This window comes from Salvelinus namaycush, chromosome 26, assembly GCF_016432855.1.
Source record: "Salvelinus namaycush isolate Seneca chromosome 26, SaNama_1.0, whole genome shotgun sequence".
NCBI classification, from domain to species: Eukaryota; Metazoa; Chordata; class Actinopteri; order Salmoniformes; family Salmonidae; genus Salvelinus; species Salvelinus namaycush.
The window spans coordinates 28,036,917-28,049,921 of NC_052332.1; the positions used below are offsets into that span (position 1 = coordinate 28,036,917).

Genomic DNA, 13,005 nt, shown 5'->3' on the forward strand with positions numbered 1-13,005 from the left:
GGTCACCCCCAAAGCCAACTCCTCATTTGGCCGCCTTTCCTTCCAGTTCTCTGCTGCCAATGACTGGAACTAATTGCAAAAATCACTGAAGCTGGAGACTCATATCTCCCTCACTAGCTTTAAGCATCAGCTGTCAGAGCAGCGTACAGATCATTGCACCTGTACATAGCCCATCTGTAAATAGCGCATCAAACTACCTCATCCCCATACTGTTATTTATTTATTTTTGCTCCTTTGCACCCCAGTATCTCTACTTGCACATTCATATTCTGCACATCTATCACTCCAGTGTTTAATTGCTAAATTGTAATTATTTCACCACTATGGCCTATTTATTTCCTTACCTCCCTAATCTTATTGTGTACGTTTGTTTATTCCATGTGTAATTCTGTGTTGTTTGTGTCGCACTGCTTTTCTTTATCTTGGCCAGGTCGCAGTTGTAAATGAGAACTTGTTCTCAACTGGCCTACCTGGTTAAATAAAGGTTAAATAAACATTTTAAAAATGGTTCAATCAGCCTGTTACCGGTGTTTAGCAAACTTTTGGAAAAAATCGTGTTTGACCAAATACAACGTTATTTTACAGAAAACAAATTAAGAACAGACTTTCAGTATGCCTATAGGGAGGACACTCAACATGCTCAGCACTGAAACAAATGACTTATGATTGTCAAAGAAATTCATAATAAGAAGATTGTGGGAGCTGTTTTGTTAGATTTCAGTGCAGCTTGATATCATTCATTGTAAACTTTTGCTGAAAAAACATAGGTGTTATGGATTTACATCCTCTGCCTTATCATGGATTGAGAGTTACCTTTCTCATAGAACAGAGGGTTTTCTTTAATGGAATCCTCTGTAATGCAAATACGGGTTAAGTTTGGTGCACTGCAGGGCAGCTGCCTTGGGCCATTATTGTTTTCTGTTTTTACTAATGACCTTCAACTGACCTTGAATAAAGCCTGTGTGTCTAGGTAAGCTGATGATTCATCTATATACACGTCAGCTACGACAATAAAATAAATAACTGACATCCTTAACATAGAGCTCCAGACAGTTTTAGAATGGGTAACTAGCAATAGGATGGTGCTAAAATTATCTCAAAAACTAAAAACATAGTTTTTAGGTAAAATCACTCACTCAATCCTCAACCTCATCTCGATCGATTATTGAATAATGTGGCGATTCAGCAAGTAGAGGAGACTAAACTGCTGGGTGTAGCACTAGGTAGCAAGCTGTCATGGTCAAAACATATAGACTCAAAGGTTGCTAAAATGAGAAGAGGTCAGTCCATGATAGGGCATTGCTCTGCTTTCTTGACATCTAAATCAACCAGGCAGGTCCTACAGGCCCTAGTTTTGTTGCACCTGGACTACTGCCCAGTTGTGTGGTCATGGGCGACAAAGAAGGAAATAGGAAATTTGCCATTGGTCTACAACAGAGCAGCACGTATTGAACTTAGATGTGCATGGAGGGTGAATGTCAGTGGTATGCATGTCAATCTCTCTTGGCTCAAAGTTGAGGAGAGATTGACTGCATCACTATTGGTCTTTGTGAGAGGTGTTGATGGGTTAAAGGTACTGAACTGTCTGTTCAGCTAGTTGGTATACAGTTCGGACACTCATTGGTACCACACAAGACATGCAGCTATGGGTCTCTTCACAGTCCCCAGGTCCAGAACAGAGGATGGGAAATTCCATTTAGAGCCATGACTACATGGAATTCACTGCCACCACAGGTAACTCAAGCTAGCAATAAAACCAGATTTTTAAAAAACTGATGGAAGCATAGCCATGGGAAGAAGGAGTGCTGAGGGTGCTGTAGCACCCCTTGAAAAATCTGAATTTGTAATTTTGTTGTTGTTGTATTATTTAAATATATAAATATACACTACCGTTCAAAAGTTTGGGGTAACTTAGACATTTCCTTGTTTTTGAAAGAAAATAAAAAGTTTTGTTCATTTACTTTCCTATTGAACATACTACTTTCCGTATTAAATATTATAGTTTATTTAAATTTTAGGGTACCTGAGGATTAAATAGAAAGGTTTAGCAGTAGCTTTTTGGACTCCTTTGTCTCCATGTTGAACGAGTGGATTACTGAAATCGATGGTGCCAACTAAACAGACGTTTTGGGATATAAAGAAGGATTTTATCTAACAAAATGACCATTCATGTTGTATCTGGGACCCTTGGGATTGCAAACAGAGGAAGATCTTCAAAAGTAAGTGATTTATTTAATCGCTATTTGTGATTCTATGAAGCCTGTGCTGGTTGAAAAATATGTTGATGTGGGGCGCCGTCCTCAGAAAATTGCATGGTATGCTTTCGCTGTAAAGCCTATTGTAAATCGGACAACACAGTTAGATTAACAAGAATTTAAGCTTTTAAATTATATAACATACTTGTATGTTCATGAATGTTTAATATTACGATTATTTATTTGAATTGCGCGCCCTCCAATTTCACCGGATGTTGTCGGCTGGTGTCCCGCTAGCGGGACGCCTATCGATAAGAAGTTTTTAAAATAACATCAAATTGATCAGAAATAAAGTGTAGACATGGTTAATGTTGTAAATGACTATTGTAGCTGGAAACTGCAGATTTTTTATGGATTATATAACATAGGCGTACAGAGGCCCATTATCAGCAACCATCACTCCTGTGTTCCAATGGCACGTTGTGTTAGCTAATCCTAGTTTATCATTTTAAAAGGCTAATTGATCATTAGAAAACCCCCTTGCAATTATTTTAGCACAGCTGAAAACTGTTGTCCTGATTAAAGAAGCAATAAAACTGGCCTTCTTTAGACTAGTTGAGTGTCTGGAGCATCAGCATTTGTGGGTTCGATTACAGGCTCAAAATGGCCAGAAACAAATAACTTTCTTCTGAAACTCATCAGTCTATTATTGTTCTGAGAAATGATGCGAGAAATTGCTAAGAAACTGAAGATCTCGTACAGCGCTGTGTACTACTCCCTTCACAGAACAGAGCAAACTGGCCCTAACCAGATTAGAAAGAGGAGTGTGACGCCCCAGTGCACAACTGAGCAAGAGGACAAGTACATTAGAGTATCTAGTTTGAGAAACAGATGCCTCACAAGTCCTCAACTGGCAGCTTTATTAAATAGTACCTACAAAACACCAGTCTCAACGTCAACAGTGAAGAGGCAACTCCGGGATGCTGGCCTTGTGCTTTTCTTTCAAAAACAAGGACATTTCTGAGTGACCCCAAACTTTTGAACGGTAGTGTATATATATATATGACCATATATATATATATATATATATATATATATATATACACACTACCGTTCATTACACTACCGTTCATACACTACCGTAAATTTGATTTGCCTGCACTAAAAATGGCTATATCACAAAAGTAGGACACTGGGCCTTTACTAGTCCTGTATTAGCGGACCGATATAGCCATTTTTAGTGCAGGCAAATCAAATTATTCCACCCCCATCTTCCTATCCCCAGCTTGAACTCAATCGCTAGTGACACAAGCTTTGACCCAAGGACAATGGTTGGTAACTCACCACGGCATGTTCTTTTAACTACATCTCAGAAAATCCCCTTAAAATATGTCTTAATGATGGAGACATTAATTTTGTGGCTTACTGTACGGTAAGCACCTCTGTGGAACTAATTCTGAAGCATGAACAGTGTGTCTTTACAGAAAAGCAGCCACCATGTAGTTCTAGTGGACGCACTCACAGGGTCAGTGGAGGAGCGAGTTCAACACCATACGGCAGTGTTACACCGACTGGGGACTGCCATGGATCAGGTGATGGCGACGATGGAAAGATGGGAGAGAGGTGGCCTTCCCACACCTCCATCAGCCACACCCCAACCAGTACCACTTCCCTCTCCTTCATTGCCTGGGCACAGTGGGATTCGACTCGCATTCCCGAGGGAGTACGATGGGACGGCGGCCGGGTGCCAGGTGTTCTTACTCCAGATGGACCTATACCTGGCGACCGTTCGTCCGGCTCCTTCGGGAGGTGAGAGCGTGAACGCCCTCGTCTCCTGCCTCTCAGGTAAAGCTCTGGAGTGGGCCAACGCGGTATGGAACGATCCTGACTCGGCGAGGGACCACTACCCAGAGTTGCCATGGATTATCACTACAGGCTCTGGGCCATGGATCATCACTGGAGGCTTCGGGCCATGGATCATCACTGGAGGCTCCGGGCCATGGATCATCACTGGAGGCTTTGTGCCATGGATTATCACTGGAGGCTCCGGGCCATGGATCATCACTGGAGGCTCCGTGCCATGGATTGTCACTACAGGCTCTGGGCCATGGATCATCACTGGAAGCTTCGGGCCATGGATCATCACTGGAGGCTCCGGGCCATGGATCATCACTGGAGGCTTCGTGCCATGGATTATCACTGGAGGCTCCGGGCCATGGATTATCACTGGAGGCTTCGTGCCATGGATCATCACTGGAGGCTTCTTGCCATGGATCATCCCTGGAGGCTTCGTACGTGGAGCCGGGACAGGTCTCACCGGACTGAGGAGACGTACTGGAAGCCTGGTACGTGGAGCTGCCACAACGCGTCCTGGCTGGATACCCACTTTAGCTCGGTGAGTGTGGAGAGCTGGCACAGGACGCACTGGGCTAAGAAGGCGCACTGGAGGCATAGTGCGTATAGCCGGCGCAGGATATAATGGGCTGTGGAGGCGCACTGGAGGTCTGGAGCGTAGAGCTGGCACAACATGTCCTGGCTGAATACCCCCTGTAGCACGTAAAGTGCGGGGAGCTTGCACAGGCCGCAATGGGTTGTGCTGGCGAACTGGGGATACCGTGCGTAGAGCTGGCGCAGGATATCCTGGGCCGAAGAGACGCACCGGAGACCAGGAGCGATGAGCCGGCACAATCCGTCCTGGCTGAATGTCCACTCTAGCACGGCAACTGCGGGGAGCTTGCACTTGAAACGTGGCACTTGAACCGTGACCAACTCCTCATTGTATTTACAGGGAGTTGGTTCTCATTCACCCCTTAATTCCGTTCGTTCCGCTCGCTCCGCTCGCCAACCCATGTGACCCCCCCCCCCAATTTTTCTTTTGAGGCTACCTCTCTTGCTTCCGTCCTTGCCGTGACTCCTGGTATTGTCGCCGTTCCTCTCTCGCTGCCTCCATCTGCTCCCTTGGACGGCGAAACTCCCCAGCCCACGTCCAGGGTCCTTCTCCATCCAGGATCCTCCCATGTCCACTCCTCCTGGCCACGCTGCTTGGTCCGTTTTTGGTGGGATCTTCTGTTACGGCTCTCGTTGGTGGTAGGAAGAGTGAACCAAAGCGCAGCGTGGAAAGTGTTCATGATTCCTTTATTTCAAAAACACTCAAACAAAATAACAAACGTGAAAACGAAAGCGCACAGTTATGTCAGGCAGAAAACACGAAACAGAAAACAAGATCCCACAAAACCCAAAAGGAAAATGACAACTTATATCTGATTCCCAATCAGACAACGATAGACAGCTGCCTCCGATTGGGAATCAAACACACCAACATAGAAATAGAAAACCTAGAATGCCCACCCTAATCACACCCTAACCTAACCAAATAGAGAAATAAAAAGGCTCTCTAAGGTCAGGGCGTGACACCTTGACTCCTTTTCAGCAAGTAAAATAAATTCAGCATGAACTTTGAGGGAGATATTTACATTTATAATTGAATGATGGTGTGTGTCGACAAGCCAATCTGCACTTTGTTTTAGAGCCAGCATTGTCTCTCATTAACCACGTTTCCATCCACAGTTTTTATGCAAGTAAAGTCATATCATATTTTAAAAAATCACGACAGCTGTGATGGAAACAGGAAGTTTCGGTTTTATAAATGCCGACAGACAATTTGTTCGTTCGACATGGTGGGATTTGTGTCGGTAAAATTAATTATGCGAGGAATGGCGGTGGTATAATTAAGCAATAACGCCCGAGGAGGTATGGTATATGGCCAATATACCACGGCTAAGGACTGTTCAATGCACTACGCAATGTGAAGTGCCTGACACAGCCCTTAGCCGTGGTATATTGGCAATATACCACAAACTCCCGAGGTGCCATATTGCTATTATAAACTGGTTTCCAATGTAATTAGAGCAGTAAAAATAAATGTTTTGTCATACCCGTGGCATACGGTCTCATGTACTACGTCTGTCAGCCATTCAGCATTCAGGGCTCGAACAACCCAGTTTATAACAACCATTATATCGAAGTAAACTTGGAGTCATGCGATGATATGGTGTGTGGTCCTCCCACTACAACACCGGAAAGCATGCAGTTTATTAGGCTACAGATTAAATAAATGATGATGAACTTCACAGAGTGGTGAAAGTGCACAGTGATCTTGATGCTCCTTTCCATATCGATTGTCTTATTCTGGTGACATAATGATTGATGCTTGACTGCCGTTTGACAAATAAACATATTATCGCTTTTATCCATAATCATGTAGACTAGCCTATCCACACAGCCTACCAGCACTGTATCTGCCAGCTGTTGGCTAGAGCACACATGCCAAGACCAGAGTAGGACCATTTGTTATTTAATCTAACAGCTTTTGTGACAAAACTCTCAGTAGAGTTGAAAATGCCATGGAAACACATTGCCATGGAAACACATTTTATTTGTTACATGAAAACTTAAAGGGGAATTTCACCCTGGGGGAATCTGGGGTTGTTTTCATCATGTCCGATGCATTTATAGGTCAGTGAGATGTGTTTCACACATAATTGCCCAGGAGGAAGGCAGGTCTGATACACCCTAGCTTCCAGTGTATTTATGGGGGGGTGTAGATATGGTTGTCCTTGTTCGATAGAGCAATTGGACGCCTTTCAGTGATGTTCCTATCAGCGGACTCCTTGCTAAATATACAAGCTGACACGTTTTTTTCCAGTCTCTGAAAGACTACAACTCATGTGGGGCGGTGCATCGTTCCCTGGCCCAGTCCCTTCCCCAAGGGTGGCTTTTTTGCAAGGGAGGCAGACACTAACAATATAATCCTTTGGGCAAAACTGAAAGGACTGACCAGACCGCAATGGCTTCAAGTGATTTCTCTCATCAACACAAATCTGAAAATGTAGCATTTTTTATGTTCTATTAGCTACATGGTGAAATTCAACCATACATGTTTCAACCGGAATATAGCGAAGATGATTCGAAACAAAAAGTTGGATTCAGCTATAACCAATGCCAGCGCCAAGAAGGCAGATGACAAATACGGTGGCTAGCTAAGTAAGTTTTTTTTTCTGCAAGCCACCTAGCTAGCTAGCTAACTTTATCTACTGAAAACCATACTGTGTGTTGCTGGCTAACATACTACTGTGTTACAGTGGGGGAAATGAAATAATTTTTCTGTTTACTAACTTATATAGATAGCTAGCTATCTAGCTAAGTTAGCTAAACAACTATAGGTAGCCATATCTATCACTAAAAATAGAAGAGGTTTTACAATCAGAGATCTATTCTATCTTGATTGTAAAACCTCTTCTCTTTTAAGTCGTATATATGGCTACTAAGCAGCAAGCTACAACATTACAACCAGCCACCTAAGGCTAGGTTTACCAGCAAATTGTAGCACATGACTGGAGTTGGCTAGCTAGTTAGCCTGGCACTTGCTAACTTATGCGCCATGCCTCGCATTTATAACTTGTTAGCAAACGTGTAAATTCAGCAACTGTAAATAATTTTACTAGCTAGCTATGTAAGATAATTGCCACGGGTTGACACTGGTTATGATTATGACCGTGGATACATTTCAATCTCACAGAATTATAGGCACGGCCCCATAACAGGATTACAAACAGATGTAAATAACAATTATTGGCTATCCAGTTAGCTAGCTAAGTTTACTAGCTAACAGTGAGGAGAAACAATAATACAACAATTTACTGTTGTAAATCTCAAACCAATTAGCTAGTTTTACTAAACAAATATTTGCCTAAGTATGCATGATTGACATGGCTGTAGCTAAATACTGTCTGCCTACTTACCTAGGTACATTTGTACGGTCTGGTCACTGTGCAAAGGATGAGGATTATGCCATATTTCTTTCTAATAGGCTAGATATGGTTCTAAATGTAATCTCTGTGCCTTCGCACATGTATGCATGCTCAACTATTCTACGTTAATGTTGATGTTATGCTGGCACAGTTCAACTGTCATTTAAATGGTACAATAGAGTATCATAGAGTATTTATTTGTCTTGCAGAAAATAACATGTGGTGCCTGGGCTTCTTCCTGAAGCGAATTCTAGATGAAGAGAAACAGAATTTCTTTACCTGCATGTGTCAGGATAGGCACTGTTTGGTGTAGCACAGAGAATTTTCGACCCAACCTTAGCTTGGCGATGCGGTCTTCATCCTCGATTTGTGTAAACAGGAGTCTCATAAAATGTCTCTGTCCGGTTTCAGGGGGTCAGTTTGAATGTAGAAAATGCTGCGTTATTAAAATAAATACTTATATTTGCTTCATGAAGTAATCCAACAATGTGTACGCTGCCATATTGTCTATTTCAAGTCTTCTGTCCTGTCTGTGGTATACAGCCAGCTGGATAAGAATCTGCAGGAAGTGGTGTAGGGCTTGTAGACCTTAACCACCAACTGTTTGGACCTCTTGCAGAAGATTTGCTGGTACTGCACATCTCCTGGAAATACATGGTTGTGCTGTTACCATTTTACACTTTTTGTGAAAGGGACATAGGGAAACACACCAAAGGTGTCAACCAATTGGGACCTAAGTGTTTATAGACAAACCAGTGTATTGTTTATGGACAAAGAGGGACATTGGGAGCTGCTTTTGAGAGGAAAGATCAGTCAACAAAGTGAATGGGCTGGGATGCTGCAGAAGGTGTGAAAAGTTGTACATGCTGACCACACCGCTCTCGTTACATGTGCAAGTTTTGTAAAATAAATGTACACATACATGTTATTCAATCATTTCATCCAAACTGCTCGCGTGCGTCAATGAGAGTCTGCATAGTCAAGCGCTAAAAAAGAATGCCAGTGTACCCAAAATGTTGCTGCTTTGGGGTATTTTCCAGCAGGGCACTGTAGAGGGACTGCAGATAACCTGAGTTTTACACAGAGAAGCTAAAAATAGAAAAGGGGTAGACTAAATATATTACCTGGTCTGGAGGGTACTCTGTGGTCGTCAGGCTACATCTAACCACCTGTAACCCCATGTTTATGTCATGCTTAATGTAAATTGAGCTATCTTAGCTGTCAGCTTGTCATTTTTTTTTTTTACAACTTACCTTCACCTTGTGCAGAGCTAGGGGTTGGAAGCACATACTGGTGGAATCAGATTCTGTACAACAAAACACACAGCAATACACAATTGATCCATCCCACTAATTGTATTGATCTCTATTAGACTGGCTAGCTTAGCACACCTAACATGGCCATTTCAATAGTCAGCTTGCTGTTAGCTAGCGTCACTAAATTGGCTGCAAGATTGCTAGCCAGCTGAGAACCAACTAACCAACCAGAGACTACTTATACACATTCCTCATTGCTACCAACACGTAAACACAGGGTGAGTTAGCTATATCAACAATTCTATTTTTAGTAACGGAGTGTTTTCCAGACAACGGTGGAATAGATGGCTACCAGATTGAGTTACTCTTATTTGCTAATGTTAGCTAGCTTATGTTAGCTAACGTTAGTCAAAGATAGAACGAACTAACAAACATGTTTATTCTGCTGAAGGTACTGTACCAGTCTAGCAGTGACTAACTTGGCAAATACAAAATTGATTGGCAGTGTGTGTCCAAAAGATAGCTATCTATATGTTTTAGTTGATGGCTTTCAGAGTTCAATACAATACTTTTACCTAGTCCAGCTAGGCTAGAATGCGAGCTAACGTTACGTTATGTCTAATCAGGAATCTTACTTGTTGTGAAGGGAAAAAAAACATGGTATCACATCACTTCTCAGCTGTTGTCAGAATGGATTCCCCATCTGTTCAGCCTGAAAGAATCCCTCTGATAATCATTACTCAACGTAAGCATTATTCTTGATATCCGCAAGCCACTGGCAGCATTAGGTTAAATCTCTGGTAAGTAGAAAGGTGAAAAATAACACATTTTCGCACTGTTTTTGTAATTGAGAATGCCTGGCAAAGAACCAGTTCACCCCAATACACACAGTACACACAAATCTTGTCACGGTCGTCTTGAGGTGAGAGAGTGGACCAAGGCGCAGCGTGAGAAAAATACATCTTCTTTTATTAGACGAAGATGAACCACGAACTAAACACTTACAAACTAAACAAAACAACAAACAACCGTGAAGCTAATGACGTAAGTGCATACACAAGCATCAAACGTACAACATAGACAATTACCCACATTAACCTAATGCCTATGGCTGCCTTAAATATGGCTCCCAATCAGAGACAATGAATGACAGCTGTCTCTGATTGAGAACCCTTCAGGCAACCATAGACTTACCTAGACAACTACACTAGACACTGCCCCATACACATACAACACCCCTAGACACTACAAAAACACATACATTCCCCATGTCACACCCTGACCTAACTAAAATAATAAAGAAAACAAAGATAACTAAGGCCAGGGCGTGACAAATCTAAGTAAAGGAATGGAATTAAGAATATATAAATATGTGGACGATCAATGTCAGAGCGGCATAGACTAAGATACAGTAGAATAGAATAGAATACAGTATAAACATATGAGATGAGTAATGCAAAATACAGTGCCTTGCGAAAGTATTCACCCCCTTGGCATTTATCCTATTTTGTTGCCTTACATCCTGGAATTAAAATATATTTTTTGGGGGGTTTGTATCATTTGATTTACACAACATGCCTACCACTTTGAAGATGCAAAATATTTTTTGTTGTGAAACGAACAAGAAATAAGACAGAAGACTTGAGTGTACATAACTATTCAACCCCCAAATTAATACTTTGTAGAGCCACCTATTGCAGCAATTACAGCTACAAGTCTCTTGGGATATGTCTCTATAAGCTTGACACATCTAGCCACTGGGATTTTTGCCCATTCTTCAAGGCAAAACTGCTCCAGCTCCTTCAAGTTGGATGGGTTCCTGCTGGTGTACAGCAATTTTTAAGTCATACCACAGATTCTCAATTGGATTGAGGTCTGGGCTTTGACTTGGCCATTCCAAGACATTTAAATGTTTCCCCTTAAACCACTCGAGAGTTGCTTTAGCAGTATGCTTAGGGTCATTGTCCTGCTGGAAGGTGAGCCTCCGTCCCAGTCTCAAATCTCTGGAGACTGAAACAGTTTCCCCTCAAGAATTTCCCTGTATTTAGCGCCATCCATCATTCCTTCAAATCTGACCAGTTTGCCAGTCCCTGCCGATGAAAAACATCCCCACAGCATGATGCTGCCACCACCATGCTTCACTGTGGGGATGGTGTTCTCGGTGTGATGAGAGGTGTTGGGTTTGTACCAGACATAGCGTTTTCCTTGATGGCCAAAAACTTCAATTTTAGTCTCATCTGACCAGAGTACCTTCTTCCATATATTTGGGGAGTCTCCCACGTGACTTTTGGCGAACACCAAACGTGTTTGCTTACTTTTCTCTTTAAGAAATAGCTTTTTTCTGGCCACTCTTTCGTAAAGCCTAACTCTGTGGAGTGTTACGCTTAAAGTGGTCCTATGGACAGATACTCCAATCTCCGCTGTGGAGCTTTGCAGCTCCTTCAGAGTTGTCTTTAGTCTCTTTGTTGCCTTTTTGATTAATGCCCTCCTTGCCTGGTCTGTGAGTTTTGGGTCGCGGCACTCACTTGGCAAGTTTGTTGTGGTGCCATATTCTTTCCATTTTTTAATAATGGATTTAATGGTGCTCCGTGGGTTGCTCAAAGTTTCTAATATTTCTTTATAACCCAACCCTGATCTGTACTTCTCCACAACTTTGTCCCTGACCTGTTTGGAGAGCTCCTTGGTCTTCATGGTGCCGCTTGCTTAGTGGTGTTGCAGACTCTGGGGCCTTTCAGAACAGGTGTATACACACTGAGATCATGTGACAGATCAAGTGACACTTAGATTGCACACAGGTGGACTTTATTTTGAAGGCAATTGGTTGCACAATATCTTATTTAGGGATACATAGCGAAGGGGATGCACTCACCACTTTCCTTTTTATTTTTTTTGAGAGAAAAAGCAAAAGTTGACTTCTTAGATGTCTTATAAGCCGCCACCTGTTCTAAACCAATGAGGGAGAGGATGATTACTTTGGTGTGTTCTGAGGTCTTTGTATTTCCTGTGGTCTTCTCAGCTGTGTTCACACACAGCCTACATGAGTGAGACATCAATAAAACATGAAGGAAACCTGTAGGAGTAATGTGTTAGGAAAATATCTGGCAACAGTATAGGTGTTATTTATGTATGGTGGGACGGGCAGATCAACAGGTGCAAGTGTGTTATGATGTAGTACTATGTGCTAACAGTTATATACTGTATGCTGTCCATGACTCCACACTAAATCATGATCCTTGTACCTAATGCACATCCTCTGGCACTACCAAAGCAATTCATAGTGGGACTTAGCCTAGTACGTTGGTATAATCATAGAGAACAACATCATGGGTTGAAATACAAGTATGGTGAGGTTTGAAAACAAGCTGAAGACAATAAGGTGATTGAAACTGTAGCAATAGCAGTGACTTCAGCCCTCTCTAAAATGCAGCGGAGGCCAAATAAGTTCATTATTGTGCAATGGACCTCTGTTAAAACACTGAGAAGAGCCCTTCTGATACTGACAGGGTTGTGTGTTGTTGTGACTTTGGGACATAGAGCTGTTTCAAACCAACACACTCACACACACACACACACACACACACACACACACACACACACACACACACACACACACACACACACACACACACACACCACACACACACACCACACACACACCACACACACACACACACACAGACACACACACACACACACACACACACACACACACACACACACACACACACACACACACACACACAC

General features: G+C 42.5%; 1 protein-coding gene across 1 annotated transcript in view; it reads left to right on the forward strand.

The window, feature by feature from the left end:
* The first annotated feature begins 3,807 nt into the window (after positions 1-3,807).
* LOC120021034 (gamma-aminobutyric acid receptor subunit alpha-2-like) overlaps positions 3,808-13,005 on the forward strand; it is a 151,299-nt gene continuing 142,101 nt past the window's right edge. Inside the window, exon 1 of the mRNA XM_038964688.1 lies at positions 3,808-4,004. Within this exon, the coding sequence (XP_038820616.1) occupies positions 3,808-4,004 (197 nt within the window). The remainder of the gene's footprint in view (positions 4,005-13,005) is intronic.